This window comes from Medicago truncatula, chromosome 6, assembly GCF_003473485.1.
Source record: "Medicago truncatula cultivar Jemalong A17 chromosome 6, MtrunA17r5.0-ANR, whole genome shotgun sequence".
NCBI lineage: Eukaryota > Viridiplantae > Streptophyta > Magnoliopsida > Fabales > Fabaceae > Medicago > Medicago truncatula.
The window spans coordinates 3,085,956-3,110,670 of record NC_053047.1 but is presented as its reverse complement, the minus strand read 5'-3'; the positions used below and the strand labels follow the sequence as shown (position 1 = coordinate 3,110,670).

The 24,715-nt window shown below is 31.2% G+C and overlaps 3 protein-coding genes across 3 annotated transcripts; 1 reads left to right on the top strand and 2 right to left on the bottom strand.

Annotated features, from left to right (window-relative positions):
• The first annotated feature begins 11,222 nt into the window (after positions 1-11,222).
• On the top strand, positions 11,223-13,296 carry LOC25495270 (7-deoxyloganetin glucosyltransferase). The gene is made up of 2 exons (XM_013595474.3): positions 11,223-11,761; positions 12,151-13,296. Exons 1-2 carry the CDS (start codon positions 11,239-11,241, stop codon positions 13,080-13,082), a joined length of 1,455 nt encoding a protein of 484 aa, XP_013450928.1. The 5' UTR covers positions 11,223-11,238; the 3' UTR covers positions 13,083-13,296.
• Positions 13,297-13,461: 165 nt separating this feature from the next.
• Positions 13,462-17,621, bottom strand: LOC25495269 (probable serine/threonine-protein kinase PIX7). The gene is made up of 6 exons (XM_013595473.3): positions 17,146-17,621; positions 15,893-16,263; positions 15,668-15,803; positions 15,105-15,241; positions 14,890-15,013; positions 13,462-14,581 (listed from the first exon to the last, which is right to left on the bottom strand). The coding sequence occupies exons 1-6, from the start codon at positions 17,327-17,329 to the stop codon at positions 14,076-14,078; spliced, it is 1,458 nt and encodes a 485-aa protein (XP_013450927.1). The 5' UTR covers positions 17,330-17,621; the 3' UTR covers positions 13,462-14,075.
• A 1,950-nt stretch (positions 17,622-19,571) lies between these two features.
• On the bottom strand, positions 19,572-23,133 carry LOC25495268 (uncharacterized). Its single transcript, XM_013595472.3, has 3 exons — positions 23,035-23,133; positions 21,978-22,517; positions 19,572-20,354 (listed from the first exon to the last, which is right to left on the bottom strand). The coding sequence occupies exons 2-3, from the start codon at positions 22,250-22,252 to the stop codon at positions 19,763-19,765; spliced, it is 867 nt and encodes a 288-aa protein (XP_013450926.1). The 5' UTR covers positions 22,253-22,517; positions 23,035-23,133; the 3' UTR covers positions 19,572-19,762.
• Between the last annotated feature and the right edge of the window lie 1,582 nt (positions 23,134-24,715).

The window sequence follows — 24,715 nt, the reverse complement described above, 5'->3', positions numbered from 1 at the left end:
CCAAGTCAGACATGAAGTGGGGTCAGAGACCTTTTTCAAACAATTTTTTTTTATAGGGATGTATTTCAAATTTTTTTTTACAGGGACGAAAATCAAAACTTGTCCAAATTACAGGGACGATTATCATATACTAAGTATCTTGGTGTATTTGTTTATCTTTAATACACTAAGTTTTTGTAGGAGCAATATGAAATCATCATCTAAATTATGAATACCCATGTGCTATCCCTAAATTATATAGCTACTGGTTTCAAGCATAAGTGGGGTCAACAGCCCCCAATCACCATCCGTGCCTGGTTGAGCTCTGTTAAGGTCATGAAGCTTTGTCTCATTGTCTGAGTTTTCCTTAATCCATATCTTTATTTTACAATATTAAAATTTAGAATACTTTTTTTTTTTGTTGATGAATTAAAGATTGGAGTTCTTGTATATGATATGAGACCTCCCCTTGTTTGAAAGTATTCTGAAATGATATATTGTGGGCATCGGTATATATCACGACATATTTCTACATGGTTGGAAACCATGCACAATGCCATGATTTTGTATGACTTTTAATACCAAAACACCTATGTTCCTCAAACATCGTCGCATCTACATCGCATTTCACGAAATCATCGTCCGGTGGCTGCCAAACTACCATTTGTTGTTTTAACTTTTATTAAAGGAATGAATGATATATTGTTGACATATTTTTCTTGTGTGTTTTATTTTGTATGACCTTTAATTTTTTATTGAAGGAAGGGATGATTTGTAACTTAACTAACTACGCATGATTTTTCCAAAACCATAGGTTTTTTTTTTTTTTTTTTTTTTTAATGTTTGTTATAACCACAAAAAGTGTATTTTAATTTAAAAATCATACGAAAAACATACATGAAAAAACACTTAAAAATCCAGCCACATAAGAAATGGGGCATCCACATAAAAGTTTAGGATCCTCTACCTTTCACTTTTATACCTTTATCTACCTTTCTTTACATCTCTCTTCTCTCACTTTTTTTTTCTTCATTTAAAAATTATATTTCTCTTATTTTCTTCAATTTTTGTCCATGGATCACGTTAACTAGTATCCTTAGAGCACAAATTAAGGAGTTAAAAATAAAATGAAAAGACAAACTTGATATTTAAGACATGATTTTTGACACTTTTAAGATATTAAATGCACAACTTTCAATAAAAAAATACTATATTTAATTTTTTAACTTGTGCCCTTCAAGACAGAAGATAACATTTTCCTTTACCTAATGACACTTTATACATTTCCCTCTTATTATCCCTACATAAATAAAATAAGTGCTAGTATGACAAAATGAGCTGAACTCGTTGTAGACTTGTCTTATTCGCTATTTTTTAAGCGATAATATGAAAATTTAATATTTAAACGCCTATTTGATTTTATTTTTAAAAACTATTTTCATTTACACTTTTTGAAAGAAAAAAAAAATTGGAACAGGATAGATGTTTTGATTTTTCGAAAATAATAAAGAGTAGAAGCGATATGGTCTTTCGAAAGCCATTTATATAGTATTTATTTTTTTCATTCAAAAAAGTGTATTTAGAACCAATCATTACAGATCTATCTATTTGATTTTTAACCACTCTTTGTGCTGATTTGATCGAACCTTTAAATCGAAATATAAGAAATTGGATGGCTCTTAAATACGTTAAATTAGATTCATTAATTGGGCCAATTCATTTCAATTATTAATATGTAGAATTAAATTAAAATACGTAAAAATATACTATATTTTATTAATTTATTCAATATCTATATTATTTTATTTTGTTTTAAATTTCACTTTCGATATTCAACTTAGTTATTTTTAAATTTGAATTTGAAAAAAATTTAGAATTAACTAGCATCAAGATGACCACTCAATATTCAACTTAATTATTTTTAAATTTGAATTTGAAAAAAATTAGAATAAACTAGCGTCAAGATGACCACTAATATGTTCATTTTTTTGCTTTTGTTGGTAAAAAAGAATAAAATGGTAAAAGATGATTAAGTGAATGGTAAAATTGAAAGAAAAAAATCTTAAACTAATACATTTTTATACTTAAGCTCAAAATAAAGTTTTTCATAGGGTTCAATATTATTCCTATTGTTGTTATGAAATGTTCATCATATCATTGTGAATTGTTCCTATTTTAATATGATATAACTATTTTTTTAATTAATAATTTAAATAAAAATGATAAAATATCAACGGTTGAGATGTGAATGTACGATTTCACACGATTACAAAAGATTCCTCCATAGTTTTGGGGTGAAAAATGAATTTTTGAAGTAAAAAAATAATTGAATCTCCAATTTAGTTTTGGACAATAAAATAATCCTCAAATTACTGCAGACATTTAAGGACAAATTTGGACAGGTTTCAGTCAATTTTTGTTTTTATATGTCTGGATTGTTTATGTCTGAATCCAACAGAATCACTTGCGTTTCACTCTCTTCGTTCCGATTTAGAACCTAACCCTAACCTTTCTCTGGCGAAACCAAAATCGCATCCATCGATTCATTCGTTCCACTCTGTTTCTTAAGTTTTTTAGATTGGGTCGATACCGTCTCAAGCGGACCTTAACCGTCAAATCGAGCACCCTCATGGAGTGCAAATCAAAATGCTATTCTCTGATGGCAGGCCCATCACCGTTTGCAACCCAAGTCACAATTGTTTATCTCTTTTTCGAGCCATTCATCGCATTTATACTCTTATAAAACTGTTATAATGTTGTATTCGTATTCAAACAAAAAATAAATGGAAATGTTTTTTCTTTTTCTATTTGTTAAAATCCATTTGTTAAATCTTGTTGTCACTATCACTTCCATCACTTTTCGTCTATTTTGGGGATTGGATTTGGTGTTGTAACTGTGTGGACACAATTAATACTGATGTGTGGTCTGAACCGTTCAATCACAAATATGCGACCAAAAATTGTGTGTACTTATACCTCAGCAAATCCAAATCCGTATAGTTTGTGTTGCTAGGATATTAATATCAATAATACTATTTTCCTTTCCAAAAAAAAAACTTATTCACATCCCCTTTTCTCATGTTGTTTGTTGTAAAGTATCACCCACACCTCAAATTTAATTTAAGGCGTGTTCGACATTGACACACCTTAAATTTAATTTAAGGAGTATTAGATTTTAAATCTTGCTTGTAATAAGTGAGAGGTAGAACATAGAGTTCATGCGGTCATCGATAAGTCCGCAGAACGCAGGTTGCAGTCTTTTACTGTAGCCTAGCCTACTCAAATTGGCATCAATAGAATCAGACTAAAACCTTAAAGAGGAGCATGTTCCAAACACCCAAACCAACACCACCGGGTCAATCCATACATTGGATGAACTACATGTATCATTATATACTATTTCTCAGGAAGTTCATGGTGGAAGGAAATAAAGCCAAGGAAGGCCTTGGAAATTTATCGAGCTCATGCCTTTATTTGATCCACCTCTACATGATAGTGTGGAGATGATACGTAGGGCGTTAAATCATGGAGTAAATGTTAAAAAGATAATAGGTTCATGTCCTTTGCATGATATTGAGTATGTTTGAATAAACAACTTAATTAAGCGCTTATAGCACAAACATTTATCATATAAGGGGTAATGTATAAACTATCTTTATTATTACAAAAGATAAAATAAAGTCAAACCGTTTTCATATAAACCATAAACTGTTTTCATAAGTTATCTTGGAGAGCTATTGAAATAAGCCGGAAATAACTTATAAACATTTCATAAGTTGTTTACATTAGCTCTTTCAAATAGTCTCACAAGTGCTTATGTCTGTAGATAAGTTCAAATAAGTCAACCAAAATAAGAAAATTATATTAAAAAGGTATACATTAATATATCATGTTGATTGCATCATAGTGACATAATTATCTTGACATACTGCAAACTGTGAATTGGTACTTGTGTACCAGCTTGTGGTACCTTTGCGAATTGGTTTACACAAATTCTTTTGTAATTCATGGAAACCGGCCAATCGAGACAAATGAGTGAAGATCGAAGAAAGAGGATGAAGAAATCAAGTATGAGATAAAAAGAGAAAGGAAAACCTTCGATGGAGAAAATAAATTTTGCAAAAAACCTCTTTGAATCTTGGAGAAAGAGAACTCTCTTGCAGTATAACACGATAAAAAAGAAAGTAAAAGAAAAGTGAATATAAAAAAAGTTTTTGAGAAATGATCACTAATTTGTCTACTATAATCATTCTATTTTTTGCACTATTAATGAATTAATTTAATTAAATATTTAGAGGTTTGGAATATGAGAGATAGTGTGGCTAGCAGTTGGAAAGATCACATTGGGATGTAAATATTTAGTGATTACTACTAAATTTTAAGTTTAATTTAAATATTCTAATGAAAAAAAAAACTTTTTCTAAATTTTTTATTGAATAACATAATATACTTAATTTGGTAGCAATAGTATTACGAACTGACCCGTACTAAGCTTTGTAATTGTATACGTACTGAATTCTTCTCATGTCACATACTGCGAACCCATATCCGTACCGCGTATCAAAGCAAATTGTGAATTTATAACTATGCTTTGCACTCAAAAAATGTTGTATGTTCTGCATTTTCTATTAAGGTTGATCCTAATGCCTTTAAATTTTAATATTGAATCATGACATGGAAGAATGTAATGAGTAATGATATTGGTAAACTAAAAAATAAACTGTTGGTTAAATAACGAAGTTAAGCAAAACTGTACCAAATAGCAATGTTTGTCAAAGAGAAATGATATTTGTACAATCATTTTTTGACAACTTTATCTCTTATATTCACATTATCATTTTATTCTCTCTCTTCCTTTTTCTCTCTCCATTGCTTTTAACCAATAAAAAGAGAAAAAAATAAATTGTCACAAAAAATTATATAAAATGATTATTCAAATATCACTCTTTGTCAAATTCAAGAGTCTATGTAAACTTGGGAAACTAGGTAGACACCACTCTAAAACTCTACTCAAGAGTCTATGTAAACTTGGGAAACTAGGTAGACACCACTCTAAAACTCTACTCATAATCACAAAATGTGCTTTTCCACTTATTGGGGGTGAACTGTTCATCATCCTACGTGGACCTCTCTTGGTTTGTCTCACATATTTTAATCTTTTCTTGTTTTTAATAGGGGGTGACCCGGTTAAGGTCTAAGCATGGCTAAAAGACTAGATCTTAATAAAAAAAATTAAGAAAGTACATCTCATAGAAGGATGTCTTAAATGTTGATTTGCCTTTTTTTGCTCAGGTGAGATGTATCTTAGATTAGAACTTAGAAGTACAACCCCAATGCATTCTTCTAATATTAAAAGCCCATTTAATGCAGTTTCGATTTTTAATAATTTCATGGGTTTAAGAAAGTGAAAAAGTCTATTAGGCTACACAAACAATAATATAAACAATAGAGCTTATAGAGGCGCCACCCTATAAAGCAAAACTAAATAAATAATTTATACACTATAAAGACAAGTTGAAAGTCTTGTCTTATTTGATTTTATTTTTCCATATTTTGCTTTGTCATTGAAATCTTCATTTTGCCCATAATCTAATTGTTCTACTGCACGTTCAATCTCCCATATCCTTCCCCACCTATTTATGTTTAGGTCCAGATTTTGCTGGTTCAATCATATTGAATTTTTTCCTTATATTCTCCAATGACATCTCATAATTTGTTTCCTTTTCTTTTGTATTCCCTGCAGAATTATTTGAAGATGGATAAAATTATTAGAAAAGCTATTGCATGAGAAAGGTGATGAAATAGAAACAACAAATTGTGTATTACTGCAAACCAGTGTTTAACCTCCTCATATTTTGCTTTTCATTTATACAAAGGTATTTCTTATTATATTTCTAACATTATATGGCAATATATCCTCCTTGATTTTAAAGAAACAAAAAGCAACATAAAGACATATATAACTGAAGAACACAAGAACGGAAACAAAAAGAAATATATAATACCGCAACATATTTCTAAACCAGAAGGCGGGATAGAGGGTGAGTCACAGGTGCAGTACGTATCACTTAGAAACTGAAGAAGGCATTCCTTCACACCACTCAACTAGATGTAGATACAAGCTGAAGCTTTGACCCAATATTCCCACCTTATAATACTTGAGGAGCTAGACCTTTCTTAAGCATGTACGTACCAAGGCATTAATTGCTATGGACTTCTATGTGCCGATTCCAACTCCTTTTGAATGTTTTCTGCAGACAAATAAAATGTAAGGTGAATGCACAAGAAATTACAAACAATAATCAATGCGAAGAAAAAGGAAGCACACTAAAAAATATAAAATCCTAGACATATAGAACGATGCATATTATATATCAAGAGTAAATCTAATAATATAATCCATTTCAATAACATGCAATTAGAAACATATCGGGAAGATCAAGAAACTGTATTATAGACAGACTTGGTATTTTATATCTTTAAATGGGTGATTTTTATTTTTTATTAGAAATTAGCAAAGTGGGAAGAAATGGGTGAATGTTGAAAAATAAACATTATTTTTTCTTTCTTTTTAATTTTTTTTGTCGAAACCAGTCTTTTTGTTTTCTTTTAAAAAAAAAAATTGTTTAGTTTTAGTCTTGCAAATAAATCAGAAAATTGTTGTTGACACATTTAGTTTGGTTGAGAAACACATGTAAAAGACAAAAATGCTCCTTGACGGTTAACCGTCGAATACCGAGGAAACTTCAAACTTTTTTTTTTTTTTTTTTACAAAATCCATTATTTTGGTACGTTTCAAATAATTGTAATATTATACTTATGTGTGTGTATATATATATTAATAAGAATATCATTTAAATCTTGACCAAAAAATAAAGAGCATTTAAGACCTAAAAAAAATATTTCAATGAGTGTAAAAATTAAGTATTTGAATATTGTTTTGCAAATTGCTTAAATAAAAAAAATCGTTGTGCACAATTATTTTAACGATTTATTTTTTTATTTTTATTTAAGTAATGTGCAAAACAATATTCAAATGTTTAATTTTTACACTGATTTAAATGCTATTCTTATTAAGATATATATGCATAAGTATAATACTGCAATTGTTTGAAATGTACCAAAATAATGATTGAAACATTCAAAATCAATAAATATTAATAATGACAATATCTGGTTTTTGTCAAAAAAAAAAAAACAGGTTTGAAGTTTCCTCGGCACTTAACTGCCGAAGTTTTCCTCGGGAGTTAACTATAGTCGGTTCCATAATTCAGCAGTTAACTGCCGCGAGATATTTTTGTTTTTTACATGTGTTTCTCAGCCAAACCAAATGTGTCAACAACAATTTCCAATAAATCATAACACCTTACCTCTGTCCCTATATATAAAACTCTTTTGCTAAAATTACGGGAATTAAGAAAGTGGATATTTGCATTAAAGTTGTTTGTAACCACTATTTTTTTTACAATTTTATCCTTAAGAGAGAGTTAGTTCATATTTTCCATATGATATTTATTGCTGATTGAAGAAAAAGATGTATAATAAATAGGGGCATGTACGTAAAGAAATAATTAATGTAATTGAAAATAGCAAAGGGATCTTATAAAAAAAGGACAAAAAAATTCTCAAAAGAATCTTATAATTAAAGTGATCATATAATTCTCAAAAGGACAAAAAAAAATGGATCTTATTAAAGTTGATTATAATAGTTTAAAAAAAAAAAATAGTGAAGAGACACAATTATTCTGGTGAAGATCCTCTCCATTTGATAAAATAAATGTAAGATGTAATTTGAAGATAGATTGATACAAAAAATAGATGGTGACTCATATCATTAAGTAGGTGCTGCCATAATTAATTACTTTATACTTTTTCAATTTTTGTTTTGTCTATGTCTCTTCAAATGAAAGAAATGAAGAGAAACATAAATGAAAAGAATCTTAACCCGAGCCAATCTTTGCTCCATTTATATTTCCTCAATTTATTAAAAGGTTTGAAAAAAACAATTCTTTAATGAAAAAAAAGCCTCCGCGCTCTACAATACGCACTCACCCTCTTCCTTCTCACAATCTCCTTATCATTGAAATATCCATAAATGATGTATATTAATATCCTTTTTTTTTTTTCAATTCATTTCCTTAAAGTATAATAATTTTATCAGGGTTAAAATCCACTATTATCATTATCACTTTAAAATATTATTTTTTTTAAGTCCTTTAAAAAAATAATAATTTTAAAGTGGTAATGATAATATTTACTGTTCTTAAAAAATAGATGTTTTTTTGTGCAAAAAAAATATGTCGATAATATTGATTAGAGGAAATAAATTATTGTTCGAAATTAAAAGTGATTTTTTATACATATATTTTTTGGAATCGTGATAGGCTGCATGAATAATGGAGTGTTCATTTATTAGGGGTCATTTAAAAATTGGTCACTGTAATCGTTAATTCTGTCAAATTACCGTTAATCATTTAAAATTTCGTCTTGCCACGTCATCAAATTACCAAAATAGTATGAGAATGGACAAAAATACCTTCATCCTTCTTCTTTTTCCAGATGCATGAAACAGTGATAAATTCATCCAGATTTTCCTTTTTCTTTTTTATTATCATTTTTGGATTTTTGCACATTCATCATTGATCTCTTGATCATTTGAGAAATGAATTGCTCCCAAATCAAAAATCCATTAATATCAAAATCCAGTAACATTCATAAAACAAACTTCAAAATCACATAAAAGCAAAATCAACAATTACATCAACGATTTTATTTCATTACTTGCGAGTGTTACGATTTTGATGAACAACAACAACGTTCTCTGTTCCCTTCTCTATGAATACCAAAACTAGAAATGTTCAAGTTGTTGATATTAATTAGTTATTACGTGTTCTTCCATTTTTCTTATACTAAATTGATGAACAATTGGAATGAAGAGATGTTCAAGTTGTGCGAATTTGATTCAATACAACAAAACTAGAAACACTTGTTATTATTGGTCAAGACCTCCATGTGCAACGGACCTACAACGAATACCTCTCAAATGAACCTGTGAGATATTGTTCTAAAATTTGAGTTTTAAGTGTGATGTTTGATTATGTGTTCTTCCATTTTTTCAATTGAGTTATTCATGCTGTGATATCGTGTTCTGAGTTTGATGGATGACCGTAGATTTGAAGGAGTTTGGCCAAGGCAGATTGCTATATGGCTCCATAACAAAAGGACTAGGTTAAAGACCAAGCGGTTGGAGAAAGGGTGATAATGGATTGTGTGGCAGTGATTAATTGGGATGAGAGACTAAATTTTAGATGATTAAATTTTGTGAGTGTAGTTTGTAGGATCAACGATTACAGTGACCAATTTTTAAATGAATTGGACGAAACACATATTAAAACTTAACTTTAACTATATTATTATAGATATGCTTATTTATATATTTATAAGCACGTTGTATCGTCTCTTTGAACAAAAAAAAAAAAGCACGCTATATTTTTATCTCAATCTCAAGTTCGTTGCATTGTATCTTTGATATTTCATCTATGTTTGCATATGGATTTCAATCTTCCATTTTTTTTAAGAAGAAGAATTCACCGATATTGCATTGTTGCTAACTAGTATCCCAACCCGTGCAACGCACGGTTTGTGAAGATAAAATTAAAATTTAATTAAAGTTGAAGACGACAATAACAAATTAATTGTACACTGCAGTATAAATTATATCATAATTAGGTTTATTTATCGTTGTCGTCGATTCAAGATAAATAACATCAATTAACAATAGTTGCATGAAAATAAATACCACAACAACACACAAACACATTAAACTCACCAAAGTCGTAAAAGATATGTCGCAACATCCAATTAAAAGAACAAAGGAAATATTCACCCAATTCTATTTGTAATGCATAATACATATAATTCATAAAGTATGCATAAAAACAATAGACAGACATCCACTCAAATACGTAATATTTTAATTTTCTTCTAGCTTTACGAAGGTCCTCTAGCTATCACAACAAACAAGCTATTCAAAGCAAACTCAAGACTGCATCAAATTTGTCTCCCCTACACAAAGTGTTATCGAATGCAAATTGAATCCAACCATCATAGATGCATTTCTTCTTTTCAATTTCCATAGTGACACGATCCACTAAAATAATTGACGTCTTTTTCCATTTCTCAAATTGAACCGAAATCTCTTCCGGAAAAACTACAATCAAAACAAAAATCAGTAATACACAATCATAAAAAATATCTAATAAATGTTTATGACTTTTACGACTTTTACTGACCATACTTTACGACTTTACGACTAGGTTGATACTTTATTTTTCAATTTGGTCTTTGAAATTGTAGGACCATATCAACCTAATCCTCATATTATCAATATTTCAAAATGAACCCAAGAATTAAAAAACATTATCAAATTCATCTCTTCTAGATCTAACACGAGGAACAATTTTATAATTAAAATAATGTAGTGGCCATAGTAGGCCCCTGCAATTTGTACAAAGAAATAAATATCTTATGTGTTTTTTTTTTGTCAAAAACATAAATAAATCTTATCTTGATGATTGAAATGGTAGGTGTATCTATTTAGTGCTCCAAGTTATTAATATTTCAAAATGATATATGAAATGTTAATAAAGTTTGGTACGTATACCTTATATGAGTGTATACATCTTAAAATAAATAGAAAAGGATAATGATAATGATATTATAGCTGTAATATGTTGTTAATCTGATAAAAAGGAAATACTGTGAGTTTGTTCGCAGATTCATCCTTTACGTTCTTAGCGGTGTTGAATGATGTAATTTTTCGATTTGAATGAACGAATATTATTTTGTTTTTGTCAAAAAAAAATGTTGTTAATCTGATAAAAAGGAAAAAAGTGATCCGATGAGATGTCGAATTGATGTGTGAAATTTAGATGCATCTATATATCATTGTTGACAATAATACGAGGATTAGAGAACAAAGAAAGAATTGAAGGATTTATAAATATTATTATTATTATTTTTTTTTTTACCAATTTTCCTATTTTAAAATTTGTAATATAGAACATAATTATGATTTAAATTTAAAATAAATGTTATTATTTACTATAAGTGATTTAGAAGATTATGTTCATAAAATCTGTCCAATTTATACAATATTTTACTATTTCATTTGAAATAATAATTATGAGGTGAGATATGGTTATTATATTTATATATAGACAATAGTGACTTTAACATTGCATTAGAAAAATATCAAAGATGAGTAACTTTGCAAAGAGAAAACCACATGCAGTGTTAACTCCATATCCAGTTCAAGGCCATATCAATGCATTGTTGAAACTAGCAAAACTACTTCACTTTAGAGGCTTTCACATAACCTTTGTAAACACTGAATACAATCACAAACGGTTGCTCAAATCAAAGGGTCCAAATGCCTTTGATGGTTTCAATGATTTTAACTTTGAGACTATACCAGATGGTTTAACTTCAATGGAAGGTGATGGTGATGTTAGTCAAGACTTACGCGCTCTTTGTCGATCAATCATCAAGAACTTTCATCGCTTTTTTCGTGAACTTTTTGCTAAACTTCACGATTCTGCAACTGCTGGTCTTATACCTCCAGTTACTTGCTTTGTTTCCGATTGCTATATGCCATTTACAGTAGATGTTGCTGAAGAACATGCTCTCCCAATTGTTCTATTTTCGCCGTGTAGTGCATGTTTCTTCTTGGCTGGTTTTCATATTCCTAAATTGTTTCAGAATGGTCTACTACCACTCAAAGGTAATATCATTTATAATCCCTTTTTCTTCCAAAGAGATGTGTGTATGTATGTGTGTGTGCGCGTATCAAGGTTCTTTAAAAAGGTCCGCGAACGCAATATGGACCGAACATTTATAATCGCATTTGAAGTTGCATCAGCCACATTTGGTTGCGATTATACACAACAATAATACGATGATACAACAACAAATGTTATTGAGAATGTGATTTTATAAACCCACTTGAGTTAGCCCGATGATATTGACTTGGGACCTGGGAGTATGCTCCTCATCGAGGTCTCAGATTCGATTTTCTTTAGTGTTAATTTGGGTGGGCTAATTTAGCTTAAAAAAAAGAAAGAAAGTGATTTTATACTTCAAGGTATTTACTTGTTGAATTATGATATGCAGATGAGAGTTATGAAACAAATGGATATTTGGACACTATAGTTGACTGGATTCCAGGTTTGAAAAACTTTAGATTGAAGCATCTTCCTACTTTAATTAGGATAAAAGATCCTAATGATTTGATGATAGAATTTATGATTGAAGTAGGAGATAAATGTCACAAAGCTTCTGCTATTGTTTTCAACACTTCTAATGAACTTGAGAGTGATGTTATGAATACTCTTAGTTCTATATTCCCTTCTCTATACACAATTGGTCCGTTCGCTTCGTTTTTAAGTCAAAGTCCGCAAAATCACTTGGCATCTTTAGATTCTAATCTTTGGAAAGAAGATACTAAATGTCTTGAATGGCTTGAAACAAAAGAATCAAAATCTGTTGTTTATGTAAATTTTGGCAGCATCATAGTTATGTCTCAAGAGAAATTATTAGAGTTTGCTTGGGGTTTAGCCAACAGCAAGAAACCCTTTTTGTGGATTATTAGGCCTGATCTTGTCATTGGTGGCTCGGTTGTTTTGTCATCGGAGTTTGTGAATGAAATTTCAGATAGAGGCCTAATAGCAAGTTGGTGTCCGCAAGAGAAAGTGTTGAACCATCCTTCAATTGGCGGATTCTTGACTCACTGCGGATGGAACTCAACCACGGAAAGTGTATGTGCTGGAATGCCAATGTTGTGTAGGCCATTTTTTGCTGATCAACCACCTAACAGTAGAATTATTTGCCAAGAATGGAAGATTGGGATGGAAATTGATACCAATGTAAAGAGAGGGGAGGTAGAGAAACTGATCAACGAATTGATGGTGGGAGAGAAAGGAAAGAAGATGAGGCAAAGGGCCATGGAGTTGAAGAAGAAGGCAGAGGAGGATACAAGATTTGGTGGTTGTTCATACATGAACTTGGATAAAGTGATTAAGGAGGTCTTGCTTAAACAATATTAGATTAATGTGATCTTTTCTTATTGGATTTATTTCTTTTGCAAGCACAAATAATGCATAATTTAGAAGTTCTAATTATATCTAAATGACAAAAATTATCATAGATGTCATTTTTGTTGTATGCACGGAAGAAATGACAAACACTTATTTTTGTTGTAAGCAGTTTTAGCATAAGCGCTTATGCATAAGCTATTTTTATAACAAAAGATAAAATTAAGTCGAACTGTTTTAATATAAATTACAATCCTTTTGCATATGTTACCATGGAGAGCTTATGTCAATAAGCTGTTTTTATAAACTCTCTTAAACAATCTCACAAGTAATTATGTCAACATATAAACTTAAATAAGTCGATCCAAACAAACCACTTCAAAAGCCTCAAGAAAAGAAAATAACCTACACTTCATAAGTTGTTTCAAACTCTACCATGTTTCTCAAACAAGTATAGCTCTCTAGTTACATTAATAAGTACATACATTTACTGAAATGTATATATTGTTGAATCATCATATAAAAGTCTATCACTTACATGAATTAACACCACCTTTTTCTTCTTTACAAAAATACATTATGAAAGGAAGAATTATAAGGTGGAAAAGTAATGAGTTCAGTGAATAACATTTCTCCATATGTATGACAGTTAGTTCTTCCCATTCTGTCAATCTAGTCCCTACTATATAATACCTATGAAACACCGACAAAGATACCAGACACGACACTGACACGAAGACGTCAATAACAATTTAAGAAAATGAAAGAAACTGAATGTAACTAACTACATGTGGAGGTGTCTGACACAATTGATATGAAGTGTCGGCGGTGCTACATATTATAATATCGAATTATCTTGTGGCCTTGTCCAATTTGAGATTAAACAGTGAACAAGCTTTTGTCTTTAATGAGTCCATCAGGTTTCTGAGAAACTCTCAAGATAAAAAGAAACAGTTGATGTTGAAATGACGAGGATAGCGAAGTAAAGTTACTAAAGAGTCATTCTTACACAATAGGTTTCGGAGACTTGCCATGACGAGGATAAGGAGAACCATGTCCATAATTTGAACTCGACATGGTCCTTTTCGGCTGACCCTTTGGTAAAGATGCTAAATCAGTTCTAATACCGTTTTTAGAATTAGGCATGGACATGGTACGATCAACGCGTGCAATCTTGAATTGATGAGATGATATGGCCATATCCTTAAGGTTTGGCAAAGGCTTTAAAGCATGGACAATTTCACTCATCAAAGGTCTAGATTTTGGATCGCGACTAAGGCACTGAGCAGCTAGTTGTGCTGCTTTCTGTGCTCCTTTAACCGAAAAGTGACCTTCGAGGCGGGGATCGATGATTCGATAGAACAACCTCCTGTCTCCAAGTACAGGTCTTGCCCATTCCACCAGATTGTGCTCTCCATTTGGTCTTTTCTTATCAATGGATCGTCGACCGGTGAGCATTTCAAGCAGCACAACTCCGAAGCTGTAGACATCACTTTTTGATGACAGATGACCTAAACAGAATTAGTAGTTTCAAGTTAATATCAAAAGTATAAGCATATAGAATCATGTTTAATTTCTTCCAACTATTTCAACAAGGTTCTGAGTGTAATTAACATTAAACAATCTAATAGGTGAAAGAAAATAAAAAGTATTAAGCAATTGACAAAAATTGCATTTATTAGTTCAAATTTTATACATGAATAAAAGCATGATGAGACAGCTTACTGAGCTTAGACAAAGCAAGACTTTAGTTTAAAATTCAATGAGCAAATTCCAAGAAATACAGAAACTTAAAAGAATGAGGAAGACTTGAACTTACCAGTCATCACATATTCCGGAGCAGCATAACCATATGTTCCCATAACTCTTGTTGATACATGTGTTTTTTCACCCTCAGGAGCATCTTTCGCAAGTCCAAAATCAGAAAGCTTCGAATTATATTCCTAGAAACAATTTTGTAGCTCTGAGTTTTTGTGTTGGATGATGAATAAGAAATAATTAAAATTTTATTGCTTATTTATTTCACTTACATACCGCATCTAATAGAATATTAGATGTCTTAAAATCACGATATATCACAGGTCTCTGAGCTCCTTCATGGAGAAAAGCGAGACCTTTTGCAGCACCGAGTGCAATTTTCATTCTGATAGACCATGGTAGAGGCAAGGGTCCTTCAACATGGAACATGGTTGTTACTTGACAAATAATTAATCAATTATGCATGAATTTTTTTTAAGATAATAAACCAAATGCAACATTGGAAGACGAACATTTTACTATATTTTTGGACTCTAACAATTAGTAAGGAATCCATTTCTGCATTAACAGACTGCTTGGATAAACGGTTTAATGAAACACTTATCATATAAGTGCTTATGTGTAACCTATTTCTATAACAAAAGATGAAATAAATTCGAACTGTTTTCACATAAGCTATACGCTATTTGCATAAGATATCAGGAACAAAAATCAGCCAAATTTCAACTCGAGAATATATTTATCAGGTGCAAAGACATGATGGAGTTATAAGGTATTACACACCGATAAATAAGTAGCAGTGAAGACATAAAATAGAAATAAAAAGGTTAGTAGCGTACTTCTGAAGAGGTGATTCTCCAAACTTCCTCGCGGCATAAACTCATAAACCAATAATCTTTGATCATCTTCAATACAGAAGCCTATCAATTTAACAAGATTAGGATGAACAAGATCGCCCAGATAGTTTAATTCAGCCTGAAAAAGTAGTAAAGAAAAACAATTAGAATTGCAAAAAACAAAATCATTCGAAAGGAAATTTTGATGAGGATATATAAGTTTCATACAAGCCATTCTTTGTGACCTTGATGTCCATTGTGATTAAGGATCTTAACCGCAACCGTAAGTCCGGTACCCGGTTTCACAGGCGCAGTTCCATTCTCTTCAATCCAACCTTTGAAGACACAACCAAAACCTCCTTCACCTAGAAGACTTTCTGGTCTGAAATTCCTAGTTGCTACCTTAAGTCCATTGAATGTGAATTTTCTTAAACAAGAAGCAACCTTCAACTCCTCGCTGAATTTCGAAGTGGAGGAGATACTCTCCCCATTGCTAGTTGTTGTAGAGGAATCTACAAGACCAATTGATTCCTTTGTGTTTGTTTCAGATGTAGATTTGTTTTCTTCTGATTGAATTATTACTGACTTGGTATTATCGCCTAAAAACAAGTAGGAAAACGACCACTATTACATTATTTGACAATAGCATGCTTGATTTTACGCAACTTCATTACAAGATCAATTTACCTGTATAATAAGGCTCCGTTTGGATAAATAGTTTAATTACGTGTTAATAGCTTAAACACTTAACATATACAGGTACTTAGGTATAAACTATTTCTACAACAAGAGAGATAATAATGACAAACTGATCTCATATAAGCTATAAACTGTTTTCTTAAGCTATCCTGGAGAGCTTAAGGAAATAAGCTGAAAACAGCCGATGGACATGTCATAAGCTAAGCTCTTCTAAATAGTCTCGCATGTTTTTATGTCGGTAGAAATAAGCTCAATAAAACCAATCCAAACAGATTAGGGTCATGTCCAGATTATAGCCAGCCTAAGCATAAATTTTTTGTCAAAGACAACTCAGAAATATAAAATCTTGGCCAAACAACTTTTACACTTTCTTATATGATTTAGTTTGTGTGGGGCTGACGACGAGTTTAATAAAATCAGGGTAGCACTGTGATTTTGCTGAAGCTCAAAAGTGTAATTTTTGAAAAAATCACAGTGACACACTGTGATTCCGCAAAACTCATCTCAAATCCAAACATCCACTTAACAAGGAATCGTATGAACAAAAACATATATAATTTTTGTCTTAATTATCCAATTCTCAGGGAAAGTGGATCGCACTCTAGAATTTAGCCAAGAGGCGTAGTTAGGTTCGGCTAGAAATTCTTCGAACTCGGATTCTCCAAAATGATTTCAATAAATCTAAACATGCACTTACTAATGAATCTTATGAACAAAACTATACATCTTAATTAATTGATGTCAAATGGAACATAATTTCTGAATCTAAAAAACAAAATTACCATTTTGTGTACTAGTATTGCCATTGCAACAAATTGACCTATCCAATTTTGATCTTGAAGGTATACAGCATCCAACACAACTGAATCTAAACCAACATCTTCTCTCTTTCTTTACAACATCAACCTTTGACTTGTCAACTTCCAAACTTCCTGCTTTAATTACATTCTTATTCCCAAACCCCATCTTCTAAAAATTCTTATAAACAATTTTTCATACCATAAAGTCTCAAACTTCAATTAAAAACAATAATTCAATTCATGTCTCAAAAAAAAAAAAACATCATCATTGACTATACAAAAAAACAAGGACAATAACATAGTATTGAAACATGGTATTATTAAGGATCATGTAACACAATCTAAAACAAAATCTAAAAGAAACCAAACAAAACCAAACCCATTTGTGAAATGAGACCAAACTACAAAGCAAAGTGGAATTTTGAGGAGAGAGAGAAAGCGGGAGAGGGTGCTTGTAACAGAGGGAAAGTTGTTTTTCTTTATACGGGCAGTTTGGGCAGGCTTGAAATATGAAAAAGTGGGCAGTTGGGCAGCATGGGCAAGAGAGAGAAAAGGACAAAAATATCATTTTTTTTGTCTTTGGAAATAGTAGTGTCACTTCGCGTGCACCGAATATCCTCTACGCACAACTACAAAAGTTAATAGCTCGAGCCGAGTACGACAATGAATAAAAAAAATAAATGCTCTTTTAACAAATTTGACATTGCTACATTTTCAAAATAAAAATATAAATCTTTTGGTCTTTGAAAACGGTATTACCACTTATTTGGTGTCAATTAAATATCAAATGTGCACAACTGTATGGATTAATTCATCAAGTCAGATATAATGATAATAAATAACAAAACTCTTTTAAATAATTAAATATTATTATATTTATAAAGTTGGATTCAAATTCAGAATAATATTTTTGGTCTTTGGAAACAGTGATGCCACTTAGTTAATTGGAACTCATAATATAAGGCTTTGATTTTGCTCTTTGAATTATTCCACTAACAATGTTCTTGTTTCCATGTGGAAAAACTGTTCATGATTAAGAAACCAATCAATAAATTAAGCAGATTAGTTAATGATTACATCCGGCTAATACTGCTATGTAGATGAAAATATATTACATATTAATTTATTTAATTTAATAAATGTTTATGATATTTCTATTTATCCTATTATACTTTCTTTTGTTCTTTTTATTTGTCTCACTTGCAAGAAAATTTTATCCCTATTTATTTGTTGCTTGTATTAAAAAAGAGAAGTAAAAAAGAAAGAAGGGAGTATTGATGGGAAAAATTAAACATTTTTCTAAAACACAATTTTGTAGATAATGATAGTATAAAAACTACTCCCTCCGTTCCGTAATAACTGAACCATTTGTAAAAAATATTGTCCCAAGAATCTTGATCCATTTCAATTTTCAATACAACATTAATTACTTTTTTCCAATTATAACTCTAATTAATACTACTTTCACCAATCCTCATTCAATATATTCTACTTTACATTTATGATAAAGAAAAATACATCAATACTTGTTAAAGACACTCAAAACTATTTTTCTCTCTCTTTCATTTATACACTTTTTTTAATCTGTGTAAAAAACTAAACTATCTCGGTTAAATTGGAACGGAGGACATAAGATATGTATTAAATCAAAACATAAAAAAGAGCACGCAACAAGTTCTTAATTATAAACAAGGATTCAAAATTATTAGGTGAAAACAGTTTCATATATTGACATTAGAACTCATTAGTAGGTAACCTTTTTGAATGTTATGTAATCCAATCCACAAAGGAAGAGACATTGGAATCAATCATTCTAATGTTGCCCTTCATCAAAGGATGCCTTTAAAAGGTTGGCTAAAGTCATTATATGGCCATAAATGTCATTGAAACCAATGTGTTTTTTTAGGATATACAAAAATTTATTTATATTTTATTGGATAAAATATTTTTTTAATTAAGAATTTATATGCATCAATAGGCTAGTTCTATAGTTGTAACAAAAAAGGTTGAATTTTACGAGTTATGCCTAGAACCATGGCTGCCAAGAATCAAGACGGTGTTGTACATGTTTGGATTAGTGATTTGTATGTCGGAATCACCGATTTCGACAAAATTTCACTTTTGAGCTTTAACAAAATCACGGTGTCATCATGATTTTGTCAAACTCGTCGTGTATTCAGACATGCACATACATATCAATCAGTCTTTTCAAACCAACCAACATGAGATTATAAAATACATTAACAAACTCATTGCACATAACATAACTGATCACTCCAATGCAACAACAAACAGCTTTTCGATTGAATATACACAAATGCAGAGAAGTTCTTAACTTGAGTTATAAGGAACACATCAACAAAGTGCATAACGAGATAGAACCAAAATATGTTTTCAGTAAAACAAAATTCTCACTACAAAAAGAAAACTTACTTTTGAAGCCAATATGCAGTCAAGGTTTAAATCAATTACTGTTTTCCTACAATAGAGTGTCAAACATATCGAAAACAACACAATTGCTTGAAAATGAAATTGGCAGAGAAAACAAAAACTTATAGCTCAATCTAAAGAGAAATTATCTATACAGAAATCTTCCTAGTTATAAAAAGAATGGGATTGCCAAACTAGCAATTCGACTGTTATCACGCTCTTTGCTCTGAGCAATTTCTTTTAAACTAGTCCAAGATTTTTTTCGTCTTTTGCTTGATGTACTAGTTTTTGCTACTTCTACTCTTGCAGACATGCTTGGAGTTTCAATTGCGTTCTTCGAAGTGGAACTATTTCTCCTTCGCTTCTTTCCTTCTAACAAGGGTGGTGTACTTTTATTTGGTGGAGTTTCCGAGCCATTCAAACTGGCGACCTCCTTAACTACAGCTTTTGAAGCAGATACATCTTTTTCACCGGTTTCATCTTTGTTTACGACGTGTTTCTCTAATTTTGGCGATTCATGCCTGAACGGTTTTGTAGCAGGTGTTGATTCTAAGGATGATTTGTCTTTTGCCGGGCATATTTTTTTTAAATGTCCCTTAGCGGTACCTCTCTTGAGATTCTGATGCGAACAAAAATGACACTTGTACACGACATTGTTTTGGGCGATGCTGCCAAACTTCTTGTGCCTATGTCTGACCTTTGATCTATTCTTCTCAATTCGTACAGTTGAATTAAAACCGGGATGAAGAACAGTTTCGCACCTGCAGAAAAATCAAAGAATGATAAACACATTTCATGAACCATAAAATTTCCAAGTATCAAATGCTAAAAGAGAACCTATGAAGAGAATTTGATAAAATGTTCGAACAAATCAACAAATATTACTAATAATAATACTAAAACATTTTTAAGCTGTTGGAGTTGTCCATGGTTATGAAATCGAGATTCAAATTATGAATCAAAAGACCAATTTTCCTGTCTTCAAAAAAAAAAAAGACCAATTTTCCATATTGTGAGTCAAATCATATTATGAATCATAGCATCATAATCAATAAAAAGTATGCATTTTTAAGTAAAAAACAAGTGATATGCGCTCACCTAAAAAAAAAAAAAAGTGATATATATATCAGCGGCAATCTCCATCATGCTCCGCATCAATTTCGGATATTGATGACTGCACTTTTTGTGATTGGTTTCATGACTGCAATTCAGATCTTATAGTATTTTAACTAAATCGGGCCATTTGTTTTAAAATTAGAGAAATAAATTTCGCTAAGTTTTGTATTGTTAGTTGATGCCATTGAATTTCACCATTGGCCTGGCCGTACCGATTGATTTTGATTTTAAGATTTCTATTTCTTAATGATTTGAAGATTTCAACTGAATTTTCATTGGCAATAATACCTTGAGACAAATAACAGTGACGACGATTTGCAAGGACGAAGCAGCGGCAGACAGTGAATGTTGTGACAGCGAGTCTGATGATCAGTTGTGTGGAACAAAAGGGTAGAACGATGCCGGTGGATGGAGGGAGAGGGGTTGGCGGTGATGATGATGATAATGAGAGAAGAAGAGGCGTGAGCTACAGAAAAGAGGAAACTGTGTTTTTTTTCATTAAACAAATACTTTTCGTAACCTTTTGATCCTAACCCTTGGTTTTATTTTTGACACATGTCGCACATCTATAAACTGAAAAGGGGTAAATGGAGGATAGCTAAATGGAGTGAAGTTGCACTCGTGATTGGATACACAAAGATCATGGGCAAGCTGAGATTCATCAGAATGAATCGGAATTCATGATTCGTGTCTAAAATAGACACCACATAGAGTCATATCAATAAGGTTAATTTCTTTTTTTTTTTAAAATGAAATACAACAGATAACTATGGAACTATCACATATATGCTCTTTGATTCTATCAAATTACACTCTTAACCAATGATTCAACAATACAGGTATCGAAAATTCATATTAATTGGGTTCAATTTTGCTTCTAATCACACAACTCGCATATATTGTATGATCCAGATAACGATGGAGCTATCACATACACACAATTTGATTCTATCAACTTACACTGTTAACAAAGGATTCTATTAACACTTCAAAATATATGGTAAATAAGTTAAACAAGTATATTTCACTGATACTTTAGAGTAGAGGCATGTGTGTCCACTGTCCAACACAACAACGATACATCTGGTTTCAATTACTTTCACTAATAAATATATTATCAATATCAACGTGTCCGTGTCGTGTACGGTGTTCGTGTCAGTGCAATAAAGTGACCACTAAAACTTAACAATGCATTGCAATACAGATGGGTATAATTAACTAAGCATAGAGAAAGCAAAAAAGAAAAACATTAAAGAATAAACACAAACCTTTGACAAGTGATTAAAGAAGGATCAGGAGGTACTCCAGCGGCCTCTGAAATGGTGGCCAAATGGTGACCATAGAAGGCAGCCAAAGACAGTATGTGAGGGTCAGTGGTGGCCCATACTGCAAGCTTTTTCAAGTGTTCAATTCTCAAATGTGACTTTGTGTTAGTGATTGGCTTTGTTTTTATTTTTCCGGTTGCTTCTTCTCTTAAAGTAATTGGATTTCGAAAGCCAGATTCTGATTTTGGGAGATTTTTTGTGTTACCTTTCTTCCCCATGGATCCAGCAATCAATCAATCAAGCAGAACTGGTTTGGTGAGACTTTCAAACTGGGTGAATATGGTGAAGTAGAAGGATCGCTAGTAAGGGATGAGAACCACCGTGAGTACCAGCTTTTGAACGACACAAGGTTGAGCTGCAGCGATGAGTGACCGGAGATTTGGAATGTCAAAGACAGAGGATCACAGAGGTGGCCTATGACACACTCAGCAGTCAGCAACCCTTTATTGGGATAAAAAACTCAACTTTACCTCCAAGCAAGTCCTAAAAATAAATTGATAGATAAACAAATAAATAACAATTTTATTTTATTTTTTTTACCCAAAAGTAGTTCAAATTTACTATTATAACCAGATTAATTCATTATTAGTCATATCATGTTTTTGTACAGAAGTTATGTTTATCAAACAGAATATGAATTTAGTTACAGTTAGTTCAGTGAGCTTGAGCCTCTTATATCAAACACAGTGTACTTAATTAGTTAAATCAATCGAATATTTTCAGAGTTTTCAAAGATCAAAGAGCTTTCGCTTTGTGGTTAATCAATCATCGACAGTTTCCCTTTATTGCTTCAATTTCAATTCATACATACAATCAAACCAAACCAGAAACATAGCATCATAATTCAGAAATGATGAAAATATTCATAACTTATGAAAACAGCTTTCACCTTATACATAAACAATTTAAACTGGTTATGTTCGAATCAATTAAAATGTATAAGCCTTGTATATGATAAGCACTTATAGTAAAATAAAATGCAGAAGATTAACAAACTCACCAGAACGGCGGTTGTGGGAGACGCCGACGGTGGAAGAAAGTGAGAGTCGAGAGACAGAGAAAAGGGCTGATGATATACGTTTTCAATTTTCAATATTTTTTTGCTTAAAAAGAAACTCTATCCAATATTCCAATTTTATTTTTTTAATAATATTCCAATTTGTTCCCGAATATAACTCCGTCGGCGGAGAGACAATGCATTATTATATGCTGAGGTCGGGTTCAAATCTCGGACACTCAATTTATTCACTTCAAATGTAAATTCTAGCCACTATGCTACTTGATAAAAAGAAATAAAAAATAATATTTCAATTTCATTTATTTCACCGATGATAATCCAATTTTCTATAAATTTCATTTTACGTAACTCAGTTGGCATAAAAAATAATATTGTAAAGTCTCGTAAACATAATTATTTTAAAGCTCCGTGAACATAGCTCACTGATTTTGGAAGAATTGAAGTTCGATTTCTTATCATAATATTTGTTCTAATAATTATTTCATCATTTATTGTGAGGAGATGTGGAAAGGAGCAAAATCATTTTTTAAATGACTTTGTTTTTTGAAAGGGACTAAAATGACTTTTAAATTCTTTCAAAAATAAATAATAAATCATCTATCTTTCAAAAATAAATAATAATAAATCATCCTTGTGTTTGGAAGGAAGATCTTGAATGACTTCGGTTTTTTTTCTCCATGAATTTGAGAATCCAAAGTTAAAAACTTAATTTCTTTTAAATTTCATGTAGGACACACTCACTTTTCCAAAGTCTAAAGTAAAAATGAACCTTCTTAGAAATTCCACATGGTATATAAACACTCATAGTCTTTTTCTCACAGGAAATTTAGTTTTCCAACATAGCAATTTCTTTGATGTTTCTAGGGACAACAACATCATGAAAAAGAAAAAGAACGAAACATCTTACAAATTTCCAAGAAAGTAACTTGTGTGTTCCCTTCTCATGTCCACTACCACATTTAAGCAAACTCAACACCTTAATCTTCTCATCACAATCTTATTCACAAATTCACAACCATTCTTCTATACTACCTTCAATTTCATCATTCACAAATTTCATTTTGCCAACATATTACGTACCACATTTCCATTTAACCGCACAATCTGGTCCTATCTGACTCGAGAAACTAGTATATGCAATTACGCGTGGAGGGTATCCAGTTTACACAAAAATATTTGATGAACACTCAGAAAGAAGCTATTAATGTGTATCCATCGCAACTATTACTTTCTAATATGCATCATCCCAACAAAATGGTTCAAAGTATGTTACCATTTTTATGTTCCCTCAACTTGACAATAAGTTGTGGAACAACAATCTACCGTGCATACAACAAAAATGATATACCTATGATAATTTTTGTCATTTTTGTTTACCTTGGTTCCATTTTATTGGATTATTGGACTAACTTGTATCACAAATTATCTCTACCTGACCAATATTCTTCTAAGGGACGTAACATTAAAATTGGAATATGGGTTTTGTTAAGTAGTATCATGTTGGGATTTGCTTGTGAGTTTTCAACTTTTATGAGTTTCAATGAATCTTTGTGCATTTTTGGGATTATGATTTTAGGCAATAGTTTAGTTTTCTATGTTTATTTTATTTGGGAGGGTTGCAAGAGTTGTTGTAGTAAAGGTTGTTCCATTCATTATAGTTGTT